Below are 18,707 nucleotides of genomic sequence, written 5' to 3' on the forward strand. Positions count from 1 at the left end.
TTTGAGGTGTAATACTGGTGAAGTTTTCAAGAAATAATGAAATCTCTTTTCTGTTGTAAATGTGTTTTTCATGTAATCTTTTTCATAATTGTGCATCCCATCATAATTGAAAACACCCAAGTGGAAATGTCTAGTTGAATCAAACTCAGCTTCTCTTGGAAAGTATAATATTTTTTTTATATAATGATTGAAACGTATAAATCAAGCTCACCTTTTTATTCGAAAATATTTAATAAAAATTCATAGACTCTTGTGATAATCTAGTGTTAGCTGATGCAGTGTTTGCCTAAGAAGTCAGTGTATGCCATTGCATCAGCAAATATAGTGACTTACAAGTATTGGTTTGACAAATTTGTTTATGAAACGATTCCACAATCAATCATAGCATCACAGTTCACCACGCACAAGAGGAAGACGGCAGAGGCTTTTATTAATATTTTTGCTAAATTGTTTGAGTGCTTGGTGCTCAGTATCACTTCAGGAACATCTTTGACGAGAAGCCAAAGTCCAATTTGATACCAAATCGCAAGAAGATTTGAAGAGAGACCAAGAGGATTTCCTCCTCCTCATTTCTGGCACTCAAGCAGCCGCTATCTACTTTGCTGATTCAAATGGTCTTCAAGAATGATATGTTTCGAGTCTTCAGTTCCGTTTCTTGCTGGGACTTGGAAGACGGTTTCCTAACCCAACAAGGCAATACAACCATCTTAATCCTATATATTTATTTGTTGGAGCGGCTGCAGCATACAGTGAACGGTTATGTTGTAGTCACGCATATAAATAGATCTAACGATTATGAGAGAAAAGATGAGGTTATTTTTGTAGATACGAATATCTTTTTTTACACTTAAAGGTGATATGGAGAAAATATAATCGAACCTGGTTCAATCTTGGTTCGACCCTCGACTCCGGTCAGGACGAAAGGAATCGACTTGCTGCCGAGCGAACCGGGTCCAGGAGATAGCTTGCTAAGGAAGAAAACTAACTCAGTCACAAACACGCCCTAATCCAATACGATCGGAATAGGCTAATCCACCTAAAGACGGCTAGAAGTATTTGGCGGCTATCACTCATCGCTATTATATGGATAACTACCATATAACGATCGTATTATCAAAGGACTCATCTACTAGTCCAACCTAGTAGAGATCTATCATTCAACGGATCTATCTGTTAAGATCCAACGACTATCCAAAGAAAGCTCAAATACATCCAACGAAGGAGATTCGGAGGTACACTCTATATAAGACATTACCTACTCACAAGGTAGAAGAACACATACACAGATACAATCTGAATCGTATTCTCGTTATTCATTCATTAGCTCTATGCTCTAGCAAAGCCGTTTGTGATTAAGTTCATCAACTGACTTAGCCTTCGGAGGTGGACTCCTGATCCCAGCGGTCGGGCCACATCTGACGTTAGTTTTTGCAGGTCATTCTCAAGAGATCTAAGGGCTGAGCAGATTTTGGACGCATCAGAAGTTTTACTATATTTTATAAATTTACAAAATAAAACTCCAAACACAATTACACGGTTTACCATCCACGAAGAAACCTCTCAATATACTGAAACCCTAAATTTTTTACGCAAAATCTCTCCATTTCATCTCTTCAAAGGATTTTGATCAAATCGGTTGTAAATGTTAAAATATAATTCATCACTTAGGTGGAGAAAATGTGTGGATTTTTCTAGTTCACGGATTTTTAGAATCTCTCAACTAGAGGAGGGTGCCGCCATCTCGATAACTACATTTTAACATTTGAGATCGATTCATCATCTGAGAGTGATCGTTCATCTGATCTGTCCACTCAATGGATTGAACCAAACCCCCTCTGATGGAGGAACAAGATAGTAACAAAGTTAAAATATTTAAGAAATAATATTTGGATTTAAATTATTGTGCAAGACAACCAACACGGAAAGGAATCAAGGTTGTCTAGATTAAAAGAACCTCAGATTTTTCTTAAAAGCGGGAGATTCGGAGCAACAAAAAACTCTAAAAACTTGTTCTTCGAGGGTAAAACAACAGATTTAAAGTCTGAAATGGAACAAATTTTAAACAATGTTGCATTAGATGATGTGATCCCTCTCTCTCTCTCTCTCTCCCCTCATCTTCTACTAGTCTTGTCAATTTTCCTCCCTTCAATCAATTGGCAATCTACAAAGAAACCTTCCTAATGGTGTGAGAGTTACTTTGGAATCTATCAAAATTCTTGATTTCAGATCACAAGAAGACCCTTCCAGACTATCCTTTTAATCTCCACAAGAGCTAAGATTCTAAAAAAACTGGCCATGAAATCTTTCCCAAGTCTCGATTCTCTTCCCCATACAATAATGTTACTCAATGGATGACCAAAATGCCTCTTTGATATATCTCCAAACTTCCAAGATTCCTATGGAGTCCTTCGATGCAATTCCAGTTCAGATCAATTTGGGTATCCTGAGTGTTTCCTCAGCAACTAGGGTTGGATGATTGTAGATATGAAAGAAGATGTATGTCGGAGGAATGGAGGAGATGAAACGGAGAGATTTTGCATGAAGGGAGGTCATTTTGTGGGGTGTTTTGTGAATGGGTTTCACTGTAAAACTTCATAAAATAGTAAACCTTTGAATGTTAATAAAATTAAATCATATTTACATAAGTACCTCATCTGTTCTCTCACAACCATTGGATTTATTTTTATACACACGGTTAGATCATCCCCATACGCTCATGCTGCATCTGTTGATGCAAATAACAATCCCCCTAACCCCCGCCATGCCATCTACCTCACGAATATTCAAAGATATACATCTCCCCCTAAATATGTGATGGAAGAGGATGGCATGATCTCTACCTGCCTGATGCCATATGATGATGGAGGAGATCTTTTTCAGCTTTTGGTTTGGTTTCGTGTGACGTTTTACATGTTCAAATCCAGTATACATCTTTTCAATGAACACAAACATTAAACACTTCTCTACATGTATAATCTCTTATAAGTAAATAAATTTCCCCCCCCAAAAAGCCCCCCCCGGGCCCACCCCGGTTACCCTGAATCAATTTGACAATGGTGACTGAAACAAAAGCAATAACCCCTTTGTTAATATTTAACTGATAAATCAAGTGTTATTACCATAGAACTCTAATAAGAACGTTAATGAATCTCTGTTGCTGTTGTGTATGTGATACTAAAAGAATTTATAAGCGAATGCAGCATCCATATTGAGAAAAAAATAGTTGTGCCAATATACAGGCAGGAGATTGTCAACCCGTCCTGCACTAATCAAGTACACCATATAATCAAATACAGCCAAGATTGAATAAGGATAAAAAAATCTTCTTGCAAACAGGGAATTAATGATCAGACATCAATCACCTAATACCTAACTGAGCTCATTATTCAAGGCTTACAGATAAATGATTCACCAAACCCATTGATCTCACATCACTTAAGCTTGTTCCATTCCCATTTTCAGAGGGAAAGGGAGGGGGAAGATATGAAGCAAATATTTCAGTCAGAGCAAATTTCCATCATAAATCAAGTTACCCAACATTAAGAAGTAGTCATAAAATGGTTGTCTTCCCAAATTCCTCCCATTTAAGTTGGTTTTTTCTTTTTCCTTTTTTTCTTTCAGTACTCTGTTATGAATAGCCAGCATGGACAGTGGAACCTAAAGCTGATATGTGAACCTCCATAGTCCTTGATGCAAAAATTTATCTCACAAGCTTCGCTAAAAGCTTTGATATAATCAAGTCATCCGTCGGCAAGAAAGTTCCGTTGCATATCCTCTTGCCAATGGAATTCATTAAGCACCTGCACCAAATAGCTTTCAAGTTAACAAGGTTGAAATTTGAATAAAATGATAAGATTAAAACACTAATTTGACGGATTATATGAATTTATTTACATCTACTGGAGGTGACTTAATAAATATGCTGACTACTTTAGCCATTGCAGAAAGAAAATTAAGATACTGAGTTTCTATGAATTAGTGTGCACTTCATTTCGTTTGCATTATAGTTCATGATGTGAAGAAAAGGCTTACACCCTGTCTCTTTTAGGTCTCTTTTGCTTTATGTTGTCTTTAACCACTCCAAGTGCAAAGGAACTGATTCCATTAAATCAACCTAAAATGCATATTAGATGAGCCTGACTAAGTTTTCTTATGCAACTTGGGTTACTCATACCACAACTGGGTTCTCCCAGCAGATTATAAATAGAAAATTTCAAACGGATGAGAGTTCAATGAACATTGAAATTCCTTTAGTTTCAAAATGCTTGTGTCATAACGATCCCAAGAGAGAAATGACTTATCATACCCTTGCCGTTGGGGTCAGAAGAGAGAAGAGAAAAATGAAAAAGAAAAAAGCTTCAGCCATAACCTCTGTGCTACATGATTGGATAACCTGGTAACCTTAACTTTGCACAGATGACAGATAACCAGATTGAGCCAGTCAAAGTTGATGCCAATCTGATGGGTTTACAAAATCCTGAAACAATAAGTTCAGAAATTCAAGAAAAAGAATGCAGTCAAGCAAGGAAACCAAATTTGAAAATTGATTTAATACTGAATAAGGAATAAGAAGGAGAAAAACTTCTCAAAGTTGTCTGTTATGAAGTCATGATGACACCCACAGGTGATAGGATTACTAGAATAGGATTTTCATTAACAGTATATTAATCTAAGATTAAAGTGGGATCAGACTGGTAACATAGTTAATCAAAACATCAACAGGTTCAGCAAAGGAATAGAATATCAATCTGAAACAGGAACTAAACCATCAATCCATGAATAAGAGAAGACTGAGAATTGGACCTGAGGTAGCACACCAGGAAAACTGTAGCAAAATCTGACTTTATAAACAGAAATCAGTACGTCTATTCTAAAATGAAACACAGAATAATGCGTGATTGCTGGTATGAAACCTGAACTAGTATCTCTAGTATATAGAAAGAGAAATCTCATGCTTAACTAAAGAAACATCCACATGAATTGAAAGAGAATTACAACAACAACAACAACAATAAGCCTTGTCCCAACTAAATGGGGTCGGTTACATGGATTCTTGCCCTCCAATCAGTTCTGTTTGAGGCCATGCTAGATACAAGGTCTAAACTATACAGTCTTTCTCACCACTTCTCTTAAGGTTATCTTAGGTCTACCCCTAGCTCTTCTAGTTCCTTCAATCTGGATTATATCACTTCTCCATACATGGGCATTTATAGGCGGCAAAGCGGTTTTTTAACCGCTTAAATTATTGCCGCTTAACTAACGGGCTGATTTCTTGCCGCTTTTTTGCTTAGGCACTATCGCTTTGCTGCCTTTTGCGCCATATTGCCGCCAAGATGCTATGATGCTTGATGAGATGAAGTTATGTTTTTAATCTTTTTTTGGATAATTTTTCATAATTGTGATTCTTGAATTTTTTTTTATTTTCATTTTTATGAATGTGATTGTTGAATGTTTGTTTAGTACTTTAGTTTATTATAAAAAGTATTTGTATTAAAAAGTAATTTAAAAGTAGTTATATTAAAAATATTGACTAAACCGCTTTGGTCGCTTTATTGCCGCCTAAGCGCCGCTTAGTCACCTAATCGCCAAGACGGAGCCCCAATCACTTTGGTCGCTTTGCCGCTTTAATAACCTTGGGTCGTGCCATCTCAAACAACTTTCTTGAAGCTTATCACTTATGAGAGCAACTCCCAAACCAACTCTAATATGATCATTTTTTATCTTATCCATCATAGTTTTTCCACTCATCCATCTTAGCATCCTCATTTCTGCTACTGAGTTCATAGTAAAAAATTCAAGGAAAACTCGAGTTTCAACGGGTGAAAATGGAAAACTTAGGTGGAAACTTGGGAAATTTCGAGGAAACCGAGGACTTTTCCATACAAGTTTCGACATCAAGTTTCGACAGGTTTTAGAGAGTATTTTGGGGTGGGATCCTGTATTTAAGCTAATTAGAGTATACAGAATACATTTGTTGTATTTTGCTAAAAAAATCAATGTAGAGATGTCATTCAATGTACATAACATCAATGTAGAGTTGTCCAAAAAGTACATTATAAACTTAACTACTTAAGCATATAACATTCAATATATAATTTCTAACTTCAAAATAGTTGACAATAAAAGGAAAATACAACTTAGTGTTAAGAGGAGTGCCAAGAGTGGATTCGTCTTGTGAGCTGAGTAGTACTATGCATGTAACATCCTCTCTTCCAACCAATGAACATAGACATCCCATGACATTTTATGCCTATGGTTGTCAAGTTAATTGATAACTGTAACTTTATGAGTCTGGTCATCAATATGCTTAAGATAACCAACCTGAGGGAATATGCCCTTTGCATAGGGAAGTCCTGATGGAGGGGGTATTTGTCCTGATATTTGGGGAAACATGAAATAAACAAAAAAATTGAAAATTTGGAAAAGCTACAAAATTTACAGGAAAAAGTCCCAAGTTTCCACTAAATTTTCCAGGTTTCCACGAAATTTCCTAGGTTTCCACGAAATTTCCCAGGTTTCCACGAAATTTCCCAAGTTTCCACGAAATTTTACAAGTTTCCACGAAATTTTTCAAGTTTCCTATGAAATTTCCCAAGTTCCCCACGAAATTTGGGATTTTTTTCCTCATGAACCAACTTGGTCCAACTGAGTTGAACCAAGTTTCGATAGGTTTCGAGGTTTCGATAAGTTTCGACGAAATTTCGACAGTTTCGATCGAAACTGAGGACTTTTTTTAGGTCCTCATGAATTTTGTTTCACATTTTTCAAAATGGAAAATTTCGGTGAAAATTTCGCAAGTTTCGATGGAATTTTGTTCTATAACTGAGTTTATCTTTATGATTCTTTTTAGCAGCCCAACACTCTGCACCGTACATCATAGCTAGTCGAACAACAGTCCTATAAAATTTTCCTTCAAGCTTTAATGGAATACGCCGATCATACAAGACCCCGGACGCATCTCTCCACTTCATCCACCCTGTTTTAATTCTTTGGAAAACCTCATGTTCTAAATCACCTCTTTTACTTATGATTGAACCTAGGTACCTAAAACAATCACTCTGAGGAATCTCGTTATCGTCAAGTATCACCACCTCATCGTCTACCTGATCATGACTAAAGTTACAAACTAGATATTCTGTCTTTGATCTACTTAGTTTAAAGCCTTTAGATTCCAAAGCTACTCTCCATGATTCTAATTTGGTATTAATCCCCACTTGAGTCTCATCAATCAACACAATATCATCAGCAAAAAGCATACACATGGGGACCTCATCTTGAATGTCTTTGGTTGATTCATCCATTACAAGTGTAAATAGATATGGGCTTAAAGTTGATCATTAATGTAGCCCAATTGTAATTGGGAATTCATTACTTTGTCCCCCCACTGATCTTACACTTGTCACCGAACCATCATACATATCATTAACTATATTTACATATTTACTTGCAACACTTCTTTTCTCTAGTACTTGCCAAATTAACGCTCTTGGAACTCTATCATAAGCTTTTTCTACGTCAATAAATACCATATGAAGGTCTTTCCTACATTTTCTATACCTTTTCATAAGTCTCCTAATTAGATAAATAGCCTCCATTGTAGATCTTCCCAGTATAAACCCAATTTGGTTCTCTGTAATTGTAGTTATGTGTCTCAGACGGGTTTCAATTATTCTCTCCCACAATTTCATAGTATGGCTCATCAATTTAATGCCCCTATAGTTATTACAGCTTTGAATATCTTCTTTATTTTTGTAAATTGGAACCAAAACGCTTCTCCTCCATTCATCTAACATTTTCCCTATGCTCATAATATTATTAAACAACTTAGTCAACCAAACTAATCCATGGGTTCCCAAGCTCTTCCATACTTCTATTGGGATTTCATCAGGACCTTGTATCTTGCCGAGTTTCATCCTCCTTAATGCTTCTTTTACTTCGGACATCGAAATTCTACATATATAAGTTTGAAAATTGGTGCCTCTGGTGAAAAGTGTAATCGTTTGAATCATAAATGCTTGAAGTATGCTCATTTAGTAGACTAGAGAAATAGATTTTCCAATTTTTTTTAATGTCCTCATCACATACTAATACTTTACCATCTCCATTTTAAAACATCTAACATGGTCAAGATCTCTACTCTTCCTATCCCTCATCTTAGCTATCTTATAAATAGATTTTTTTCCCTTCCTTCGTGCCCAACTTATTGTATAACTCTTCATACTTCTTTTCCCTTGTTTTTCCCGCAATTTTCTTAGCTTCATTTCTATCCAACGTATACATTTGAAGATCCTCAACATCCTTAGTTCTTTGCCATGTCTTAAAACTAACTTTCTTATTCCTAATGGCAGCTTAAACCTCATTATCCCACCACCAAGTCTCTCTATAAGAATGGAGCTTTCCTTTTGATTCACCTAAGACATCTTTAGCCACATTCTTGATACATATAGCCATCTCATTCCACATCATATTGGTATCCCCCTTAAAATCTCACTTTCCTTGTTTGACTACTTCATTAATGAAGGATTTCAAGCACTCTCCTTTAAAGTTCCACCATCTTATCCTAGGATAGTTAACCTTGGACCTTTTATGTGTTTTTGGGGTTAAGCAAATATCCAAGTCCACAAGTCTATGTTGTGCAGTTAAGCTTTCCCCCGGTATCACCTTGCAATCCTTGCACAACAATCTATCAGTCCTTCTAGTTAGGAAGAAATCTATTTGGCTTCTATGATGTCCACTTTTGAAGGTAATTAAATGCTCATCTCTCTTTTTGAAGTAAGTATTTATAATAGATAGATCAAAAGCAATAGAAAAATCTAAAATTGAAATCCCTTTCTCATTCCTCTCTCCAAAACCATATCCTCCATGTACACTCTCATAGCCTCTTTGATATTTTCCAATATGTCCATTTAGATCACCTCCTATGATAATCTTTTCTCCTTGACGAATTCCTTGCATTAATCCATCCATATTTTCCCAAAATTCTAGCTTTAGACTTTCATCCAATCCTACTTGAGGTGCATATGCACAAATTATATTTACGAATTCTTTCTCCATTACAAGCTTGATAGCAATAATCCTATCACCCACTCTTTTAACATCCACCACATCATTTTTTAAATCCTTATCCACTATTATACATACTCCATTTTTTATTTGTTCAGCTACATGGATCCTTCCCTTCCAATCAGCTCTATCCAAGGCCATAGTAGATAGAAGGCATAAGCCAAGCATATCCTTTCTCACCACTTCTCTTAAGGTTATTTTAGGTTTGCCCCTAGTTCTTATAGTTCCTTCGTTTTGGATTAGATCACTTCTGCTTACAAGGGCATTTAAAGGCATCTGTCGGATGTGGACATGTTGCCTCAATCAAATTTCTCGTAGCTCATCATTTATCAAAGCTACTCCATACCATCTCTATTATCACTATTCATTATCTTATCCTTCCTAATTTTGCCCCTCATCCATCTTAGCATCCTCATTTTTGCCCAACATTCTACACCATATCATAGCTGGTTGTACAATGGTCCTACAAAATCTTTCTTTGAGCTTTAAAGAAATATGTCAATCACACAAAACCACGGACGCACCCCTACACTTCATCCACACCCTATTTAAATACTTGTGGAAACATCATTCTCTATATCACCTCATGAACCAAGGTACCTAAAATAATCGCTTAATTGGAATCTCCTTCTCATCAAATTTCACCATCACATCATACGTCCGATCATGACTAGAGTTACACACTAGATATTCAATCTTCGTTCTACTTAGTTTAAAGCCGTTTGATCCCAAAGTTGCTCTCCATGATCCTAACTTTGTATTAATCCCTACTTGTGTGTTTCGTCTACCAAAACAATAGCATCAGCAAAAAGCATTCATCAATGAACCTCATCTTGAATGTCTTTGATTAAATCATCCATTATAAGTGCAAATAAATATGGGCTTAAAGCTGATCCTTGATGTAGCTCAGCTGTAATTGGGAATCCATCCCCTTGTTTCCTGCCATTCGTTTATATATATATATATATATATATATATATAAAATACCCTCAGTCTCATTAACTAAATGGGTACATTAACTAAATGGGTATAATTAATCTGTCTACAATTGTAAATTGCAATCATAATAATTAGAACAATTCAATAATTATTTCTCTTTCCACAAGAATTATAATGAATCAGTTTTCAAACAATTGACGTTAGAAATGTACATTTTGAAAATAAAAAATACCATAAATGCAAAACCCTAATTAAATCTCTTACTATCCTTTCACAATAATCATACTACTATTCTTAAAATAGATACTACTTGGTTTGTCTATGTATACACCCAACAACAGTATGGATAGAGGAGGAGACCCGGATCAATTTGGCAGCTCTAAGGTGATTTCTTTCTCTAGATTTGTTTTCTCTTTGCGAACTAACGCTCCCTTAATGGAGTGAGGTTGTTTCTAACGTAATGGACAGAATTGTGCCATAAATATCCTTGTAGATTAACAAAGTCCAACATTCCTAAGGATCCCATAGCTTTTCCCTGGGGGAGCTTCAAATCTGTGCCATAAAGAAAGCTCTCCGAAGCAACACAAGCAATAAACACCCTTTTGAATGTTAGCACTCAGTTCTTGAACCACATATCCTCTATAACCTGCATGTTCATACACCAACTCAAGCCACAGCCAATATGCACAATAAAATGGATGCCCAAGCAGATATATTGCAGAACTGGATCACTGTTGACAAGATTGCCCACTCTGTGCCATCTGTGAGTGGTAGCCTGACATACAGTTACAGTCACCAAGCACCACAAAACTGATACCATTGCACCCAAGTTCTACGTACCAAAAACAATCCCCTACAAGTAGCCATGGTACCAAGAACAACTCTGAATTTTCAATATCTCCCTCAACAAACATGCTCTTGCTCATGATATCAACTATTGAAGTGTTCTTTTGTCAAGCTTCTAGACATGGGGGTGCAACTATCTAGACATGCTTGAACACCCTGGTAACCAACACCAACATGGACTCACAGAAGGCACATAGAACCTACATGAAAAAAAGCATAGCCCGCTCAAGTCTGTGTATGTCACTAACGAACAATTGGTAGTAGCAGCATCCACAGTCCTAAACCTTTGCTTCCCTGAGAATTCGCCATACAATTATCTCAATCACCTTTCGCGTAGCATGGTCCACATCAGTAATCAAACCAATGAGGAAAAGTCCAACAACCCACTTCAGGTTTGAGTGCTTGCCCTTGGGATCCTCTATAGTTGTCATGGTATCTTGGTGATTAGTGTTGGAGGTTTTTTATTTAAAAATAAAATAATAATAAAGGGTGAAACCAGAAAGATGCTTATCAACTCAATTGTGCCATTTTCTAACCAGCTTAGTTAAGGAATATCATTGAAAAAGAGCCAAAGACGAAAATACCCGTCCCTACTAGGAAAATGTGTATCCCTTAGATGAAAATATAATAAGATCGATATGAAAGGCATTGCATCCAACAATGCCATATGTCAATATCAGGCTTGAAGGATGCTATCTGGTTCAAGCATGTTCAAAGAAATCATGTTTCTTATAGGATAGAAAGTGTAGAGAAGCCAAGAAAAAGTATGAACATATTAAAACAAAACTGGTGGAAGACAATTATATTTCTTTCATAGTACACTAAAAGAAAACAAATAAAAAAAAAAAAAAGAAAAGCCACTTTCCTGCTGTAGGATAAAAAAAGAAGAATAAGCAATCAGAAACCAAGGAGAAGAACATATGTCACGATCACATATGTAAATATGTATTGGAGGGAACATTTAGAACCAACAAAATTTTGAGCATCACAGGCAAGCGGTGAAAATTGTTCATTAACATCCAGTTCACCATGGACAAGCAAACCATAAAAAGTAATATCCACTTACTCGAACGAAATCTTGTTATGGGAATTTCACGTAGCTCACGTCGTATGCACAACCATTCACCCAGCAAAGCCATCACTGCAAGACCAGTACCGCTAACAACCCACCATGTAAATGAGGATGGCCACCCTCCATATATGATGCATATGAACAGGTGCAATATATAGAGGGTGGCTGAAAAATCTAAGCACTTTTTGGCTCTCTCAACCAAATAGAACACATAAAAGCCCCTGCAGAGAACAAATGTTGCACAGTGAGCAGGTATGTGCGATTGCACGACCAATTTCCACAACATAAGGGATCGAAAAAAGAGACCCACAAGAGGGGACTCCTCCTTTCCTTCTTTTTTTCCTTCTTGTGTGGGGGGGGGGGGGGGTAGCAGCTTCTACTAGTCATTTGCATAACCACTGCCCCTGACACATGATGTATCATAATAAGGCCAAAACTACAATGCATATTAATTCAACAGTGTCACTAAGCTAGCTAAATCATCAAGCAAGACACCACAAGCTTCCATGCCTCTCAACAAGAGTCTTCTAATTGAGAACTTATCAATATAGGCAGAAATATTTTGTCCAAAAACATGAAATGCACAAACAATTCACCAAAGCAAGTTAATCCATCCCTCTATCCCATATAATTTGAGCATGTTACAGGAAAATCATTGTCAAATACTAAGAAATATAATGCATAAAGCCATAAACAAGGGAATAAATTAACAAAATAACGAAGCATTCCAATCCTGATATTGGGATCCATAAATGATAAAATGAGATATTTGATAAAGAGAAGCAAGGGATAATTCTTACTTAGATATGAATCATAAAAAGAAGAAATGAAAACAGCAGAATTCCAACAATTGCATATTTCACATGCATGATTTGTACAAACCTATACAGGGACAGAAGAATGGTAAACAACTAACCAACAAGGAAAGCCCTAATAAATTTAAAAGTTGTTTCAACGATGTACCAAATACATGCTCCATAGAAGCAATGCTTTTCTTTAGTCACTAGCCATAACCAAAATCTATTCTACTGTCCATATCCACAACATCTAAGCAACACAGACCAGAGAAGGGGTCTGCTATGGCGAGCTTAACAGTGAGAAAAGTAGAAAAATACAAAGAAGAGACCAAGCAGGCTCTCACAAACTTAAACTCAATTCATAATTTTGCAATCTCCAAAATAACGGGGGATTACATCATATTTATAAGTAAATAAAAAGACTCCTAAATTAAGACAACTCCCTAACTAGGGCTCTAGTTCAAATAAGGACACTTAATAGAATTAAAAACTACTAGGCTTTATGATCCGGCAACATGGATGAATAACTAAATTAGAAACTATCACAATAAAAACCAAACTAAGCTTCTAAATCTGCCAACAATAAAATCTCCATGTAATCTAATATTGGGCCCCACAAATCTTCTAAGAGTATTTTTGTTTAAGTCAAATATGGGGCTGCACACTGTTCACATGGACAGCCATGTGAACAGTGTTTTGGCATCTTTTAGGCCCTTTCTAGAAGACCTCCCGGACTGAATGGGCTGGCTTGAGCTGGCCTGGTCCATTGGGTTCTTGTTCAACGGTTTTCAATTACCCAGCCTCTGATTCTACATCATTAAAGTAAGCTATACATGGCTTAAAATGGCAGTTCTTAAATGATTCTACCTTGAACAATAACCTTTTCCCCTTTCTTCTCATGGATCCTATATCATCTTGTTAATGGCTAACAAAAAATAACTCTCCCTGTAACAGTTTTATAGTCAATCCTAGCACTACGATCCATTACTTTATTTCTTTCTTCTTCCTTCTTCAATTTCTGGAATGGACAACCAAGCTAATTCTTCTTCGATTTGTCAAAAACCGGCAGGAGAGGGGGGTTTTCAGGGATGTAAGAGTTACCTCCCCTCTTAGTTATCTGAATGACACTTAGACCCCTCTTAATATGCTAATGACACTTACAACCCCTCTTACCCAAAAAAGGAGACAATAATCACTCAAATGTCAATGAAATGCTTACTCTCATATTGCTAAATTACTAAAGTACCCCTTAACTTAAAATGAATTCAAAGACCAAAATAGCCTCATCTCAAAACTAGGAGACTAAAATGATTTTTTTTCTTTTCTTTTTTCCAGTGAATAGAGATGTGGGTGAAGGAATACCCCCTTCACCCATCTTTCCTAATTAAGTCATCTTTGCACAGATGGAACTCAAACACCAAACAGAACGGCTAGAATAACTGCTCAATTCTTTCATTAGAGAACGGGACTATACTAGATACATACATATTCATTCCTAATTATAGTTCTTTCATTTTTTTTCCTCACCACTTCGAAATAGGTAAACAGAAAAAACATAACAAAAGAAGGGGGGGGGGTAAGATCTGGCACTATGGAGAAGTTGCAAAGAATCCGAGTTCAGGATATCAGGCATTCCTTATGGATTTGGATGCTCAATGCGATTTTATTTGTTCCAATATATGCTTCAAACCCGTCTCTTTTCTTCCTTTGTTTTTCCTCTGATTTCTGTTCAGTTCCCAGTCTCTCAACAAGCAAAAACCCTGAACCTTCTCTTTCCCCTGCGTTCACACACAGAGATGAAGACCAGTTTTCTTTTTCTTCAATTGTTGAAATTTTGTGTCTCATGGATTTGATTGTTCTGATGAGTAAGGACTTGACCACCTTTAGGTTTTTCATATAGCAATTAGAGCTTAAACCATGATGATTAAAATAATAATAATAATAATAAAATAAAAAACCAATTGGCTTGCAGAATGAGCAAATCCAAAAGAGAAAGAGAAAGAGAAAGAGAAAGAGGGGGGGGGGGGGGAACAAGTGAACACTAGAGGCTGAGAACATGGTAGACAACGATTAGAACTTCTCTTTATATTAATCCATACCCATCTCCCATTTTCTCAACTCATCTTTTCCTTTAAAGCCTATCTGAAACACCCTCACCTTAATGGAAGAAAGAAAATGGGGAAGACAGGATATAGAATTCTTTGACATGTCTACGTTACAAATCAATCTCATCAGCAGTAAGTAATAGAAAGATTCTGTTTTCTTCCAACACTGATAATTCTATGTTGTTTCTACCTGATTCCATTTATTGCCTTCATCCCAGAAAATTGGCAGCAACAGAAGAGGGCTATCAAATTGTTATTCTGTAAAATCATAGTCATTTGTATCCATGGCACACATCCATAGTGTTGAAGATCTGGAGCAGAAGAGGAAGAGATTGAAAGGGAACATCATCTGAATCTCCAGGGTAGAATGTCCATGGCTTTCCCTTGGTTTTCTTGATGGCTGTGGGGTGGAAAAGAAAAAGAATCTATTGGGTCCTCTGGCACTTCTTGAATTTTTCATCTGATTTGGGAAGGAAGATGGGCAAAGAGAAAGAGATGCCCTCTTCTGCCACATCTTATACTATAAATGGGTTTAGGGGTGAGGGTAGGTTGGGGCATGGTAAGAAATCTTGGTCCCAAGACTTATCTCAGTCAGTCAGAAAACCAAGACTCGCGAGATCTCAGCCAAGATATGGTAAAAAATTGGGGCCAACTCGAGTGAACTTGAGAGCCATCTCAAGGGTTTTTTGAGGGTCAGGTGGGGCTGTATTCTGTAACTTGGTGTTTAGCCAATTTTAGGCCATCTAGACACACCAGTGCCCTTAGATTTCTGAGAAAACAAATCCAAGCATGAGTTCCAACTTGACCCTAAATTTGAAACCAGAATGCTGAAGGAATGAACATGCAATCTTATAAAACATGAAATACAAAACTATTAATTGATATAAATGAAAATCAAGTGATTAGATACATCAAATAACTCAAATTGTTCAAAACATAGTATTTGGGAAAAAATTCACCTTGCTTGAATTACACCTTCAAATACCCTTGATTGATGTTGTTTTGTTATTGTAGATGAGCAAAGGACTCTTTAAAAGTGTTGCAAGTGAAAATTTGACAAGATTCCGGTAAAAAATGGGGCCAAAAATGAAAAAGTGGCGAGATGGACCAAGATCTCAGTCAGAGTTTTGGCATTTTCTGGTTCTCAGATCAACTTGACTTCTTGGAAAAGTGAGAGCTTATGGGATCTTCTACCATGGGTTTGGGTTTTAACTGAAAGATATTTTAAGAAAAGGCATAACTATTACAGTTAAAGGCATTTTGGGGTGTTAAAAAAATTAACAGCAAAGGTTCCACTTAACTTGGAAACCTAATGGCAGGGTCCTTATTGTCATATTTCTAATGACAAAGGAGGGTAGGTGTCATTGACATATTAAGAGGGAATCTAAGTGTCATTCAGCCATCTAAGAGGGGCAGTGACTATCATTTACCCATTTTTTCTCTTGGTGAGGGGAAGAAACAGCAGGGCGAATATATGTTCTTTTCTTCACTAACGGTATGGTGCTCTTTAAAGGCTTTCGAGCTGGGCCTGTGTTACCATGGGAATGTTCCTTGCTCTCCTATGCCAACTACCATGTTTTGAGAGCAATCCCTACAATTTATGCAAATCACTTTCACCCATGGACCCATCATTAACAAATTTGAAAGGTGAGAAATAGACTGAAATAAATCCAACAAATTTTAAGTGCGATAAAGATATGAATTAATGCACTATATATCTAAGAACCTTAGAAAGTTAGCAGTCATCATAGGCATAGCAACATAACCAGATCAAATATGGACATGCACAGGTTGATTCTTTAAAAAATTAAATTTCTTAACAGATCGACATAGAAAATGTATAAAAATGATCATTGTTGAATTGGTGCTATATAGAACTCTTCCAAATAAATCCTTCTAACAGAATTTTAGAAATTAAAAGAAAGAGAGGAAGGCATTCTCACCCAGCAACCGCGGTGAGTAGAAACGAAGAAATGACACACCAACCAGTAATTGTAGAAGAAGTGAGAGTCGAGAAATCAAAGAAATATATCAGGCTCATCCGGGATACACGAGTCCCAACAAGTATCGACATGAATAAGCCAAGGGTGATATAGTATAAACACTGCAAACACACAATCTGGGAGATAATGAGCCAGGGATCCCAGACCAACGCCCCATAGAACATGACTTTTATTCAAGATTATCAAAACTTTGTCAAAAGAATCACCAAAGCCCCACAGTCACCAAAAAAACTTCTCAATCTGAACACCAAGGTCAGACTCAAATCCCTTCAGGCCTTACAAGATTAACGCAGGAATTAAGCTTCCTTCAAAAACCCATCGACTGATGAATCCAAAATTTCTCGCTGAAATTACAAATCAAACTTTCTCTCTTGAATTTGTCTATCAGAATCACCCAAGTTCAATCTAATTCTCCAACAGCTCTTGCCACTTTCTTGCCATCCTACCAATCCTACAAAATTTTGATCTTCAAGAAACTTATACCTCCAGGTTCTCAACCAACATATGTCAAATCGACAATCCCTCAATCCCTCAAGCCACTAAAGAATGATAACCAAAAAAATTCGCAAATATTCCCTGAATTTTCCGAAACTAGAAGACCGGACCCATCGGCGAAATTGGCATCAGCTTCACCACGTCATGGAAACGACGAAACCCATCTCATGAACAAAACAAAATATGGGAGATGAGAAGGAGAAAGAAATCTAGACTTACTTCCCCATTCATCATCTCCGATGAAGAACAAATTCGGAGTATCCAAGCTGATTTTCTCACCTCGAATCCTCCCAGATCAAAACTCAATGTCTTCAACCACTTGAACGGAAAAATAAATTAGCAACGCGAACAAGGAAGAGGAATCTGATCGTGATACTTGAGAATTTGGGATCAGTTGTCCGATGGTGTCTCGCCTTCAGTACAACTACTGCAGCATATTTCCTGAATGACGGCAATATTCTTCTCATTTTATTGTAAGGACGGGAGTATCCTAAAGAAAGTAAAAAATAGATGGATTAGAAAAAAGTTGATTTTTTTTTTTTATTTACTAGCAGCAATTGTTATTAAGGTGAAACTAATTATCATCTACTATTATGCTCCAAATTACATGGCATGCATCGAAATTCACAGTGTCTTTGTCTATGGTGCTACACCATTGTTGTTAATGCTCATTTACTCGCACTCTGTTGATGGTGTTATTCTTGAACCTAACTTAACCCTTTAAAGGCGGCCTCCCAATTCTTGAGCTAGCCTACGTTCACTTTCTCTTCTATGAACAAGTTCATGAACCAAATCAATGGGATTGACCACGGTTCACTTGAGGAGTTAGATTTGAGCATAACTTGTACCAACTTTTGCTATAACAAATCAGAGATTGACGTGCATCCAAAAAAATTAACTCATGGACTCAACTCAACCCATTTAGCCGAAGGATCAAGACCTTTTGAGATTGAAAACCATGAATGTGGCTTGTTAAAACCTATATGGGTTTTGCTAACATACATATCTTGATTAATGTCATAAATGCATTTTTCCTAAATTAGTTGAATATGATGCATCTCATTATTACTATTAATTGTGCAACCACACGCATCACTATACTTTACCGTCATTTCATATCATTTCATAGAAAGCTTCAAGTGATTTTTCTATATAATGCTAATTTACAGTTAGAGTTTCCTTGAGGTTGTAATGGAGATTAACTTTCTAATCCTTTTTTTTCATTTTCCTCCTCCTTTTTCTTTCTTCTTCTTCTTTCTTTTTGCTAGGTTCATTGTCTTTGTTCTCTAATATTGTTTTCTTCATAACCTATGTCTCTTTTTGTCATTCACTATTTCTTTAAGTGAGTGCAGTCCATAATGTTTGTTCAATAATATATTACATTGCT

At 36.6% G+C, this 18,707-nt stretch overlaps 1 protein-coding gene across 1 annotated transcript; it reads right to left on the reverse strand.

The window, feature by feature from the left end:
- Positions 1 to 3,156: 3,156 nt before the first annotated feature.
- On the reverse strand, positions 3,157 to 17,765 carry LOC149007339 (structural molecules protein). The gene is made up of 3 exons (XM_089165351.1): positions 16,766 to 17,765; positions 11,915 to 12,141; positions 3,157 to 3,800 (listed from the first exon to the last, which is right to left on the reverse strand). The coding sequence occupies exons 1-3, from the start codon at positions 16,987 to 16,989 to the stop codon at positions 3,793 to 3,795; spliced, it is 459 nt and encodes a 152-aa protein (XP_089021477.1). The 5' UTR covers positions 16,990 to 17,765; the 3' UTR covers positions 3,157 to 3,792.
- Positions 17,766 to 18,707: the final 942 nt, after the last annotated feature.

Source organism: Hakea prostrata, chromosome 8 (assembly GCF_041222555.1).
Source record: "Hakea prostrata isolate BN-2017 chromosome 8, UWA_Hpros_2, whole genome shotgun sequence".
NCBI classification, from domain to species: domain Eukaryota; kingdom Viridiplantae; phylum Streptophyta; class Magnoliopsida; order Proteales; family Proteaceae; genus Hakea; species Hakea prostrata.

Excerpts from the sequence above, each read along its gene's own strand:
- LOC149007339 (XM_089165351.1), bottom strand. The coding sequence starts at position 16,989 with ATGTTCTATGGGGCGTTGGTCTGGGATCCCTGGCTCATTATCTCCCAG. Across the intron at positions 12,142-16,765 it reads CTACTCACCGCGGTTGCTGG|GGGCTTTTATGTGTTCTATT; the intron begins GTGAGAATGCCT and ends TGTTCTCTGCAG.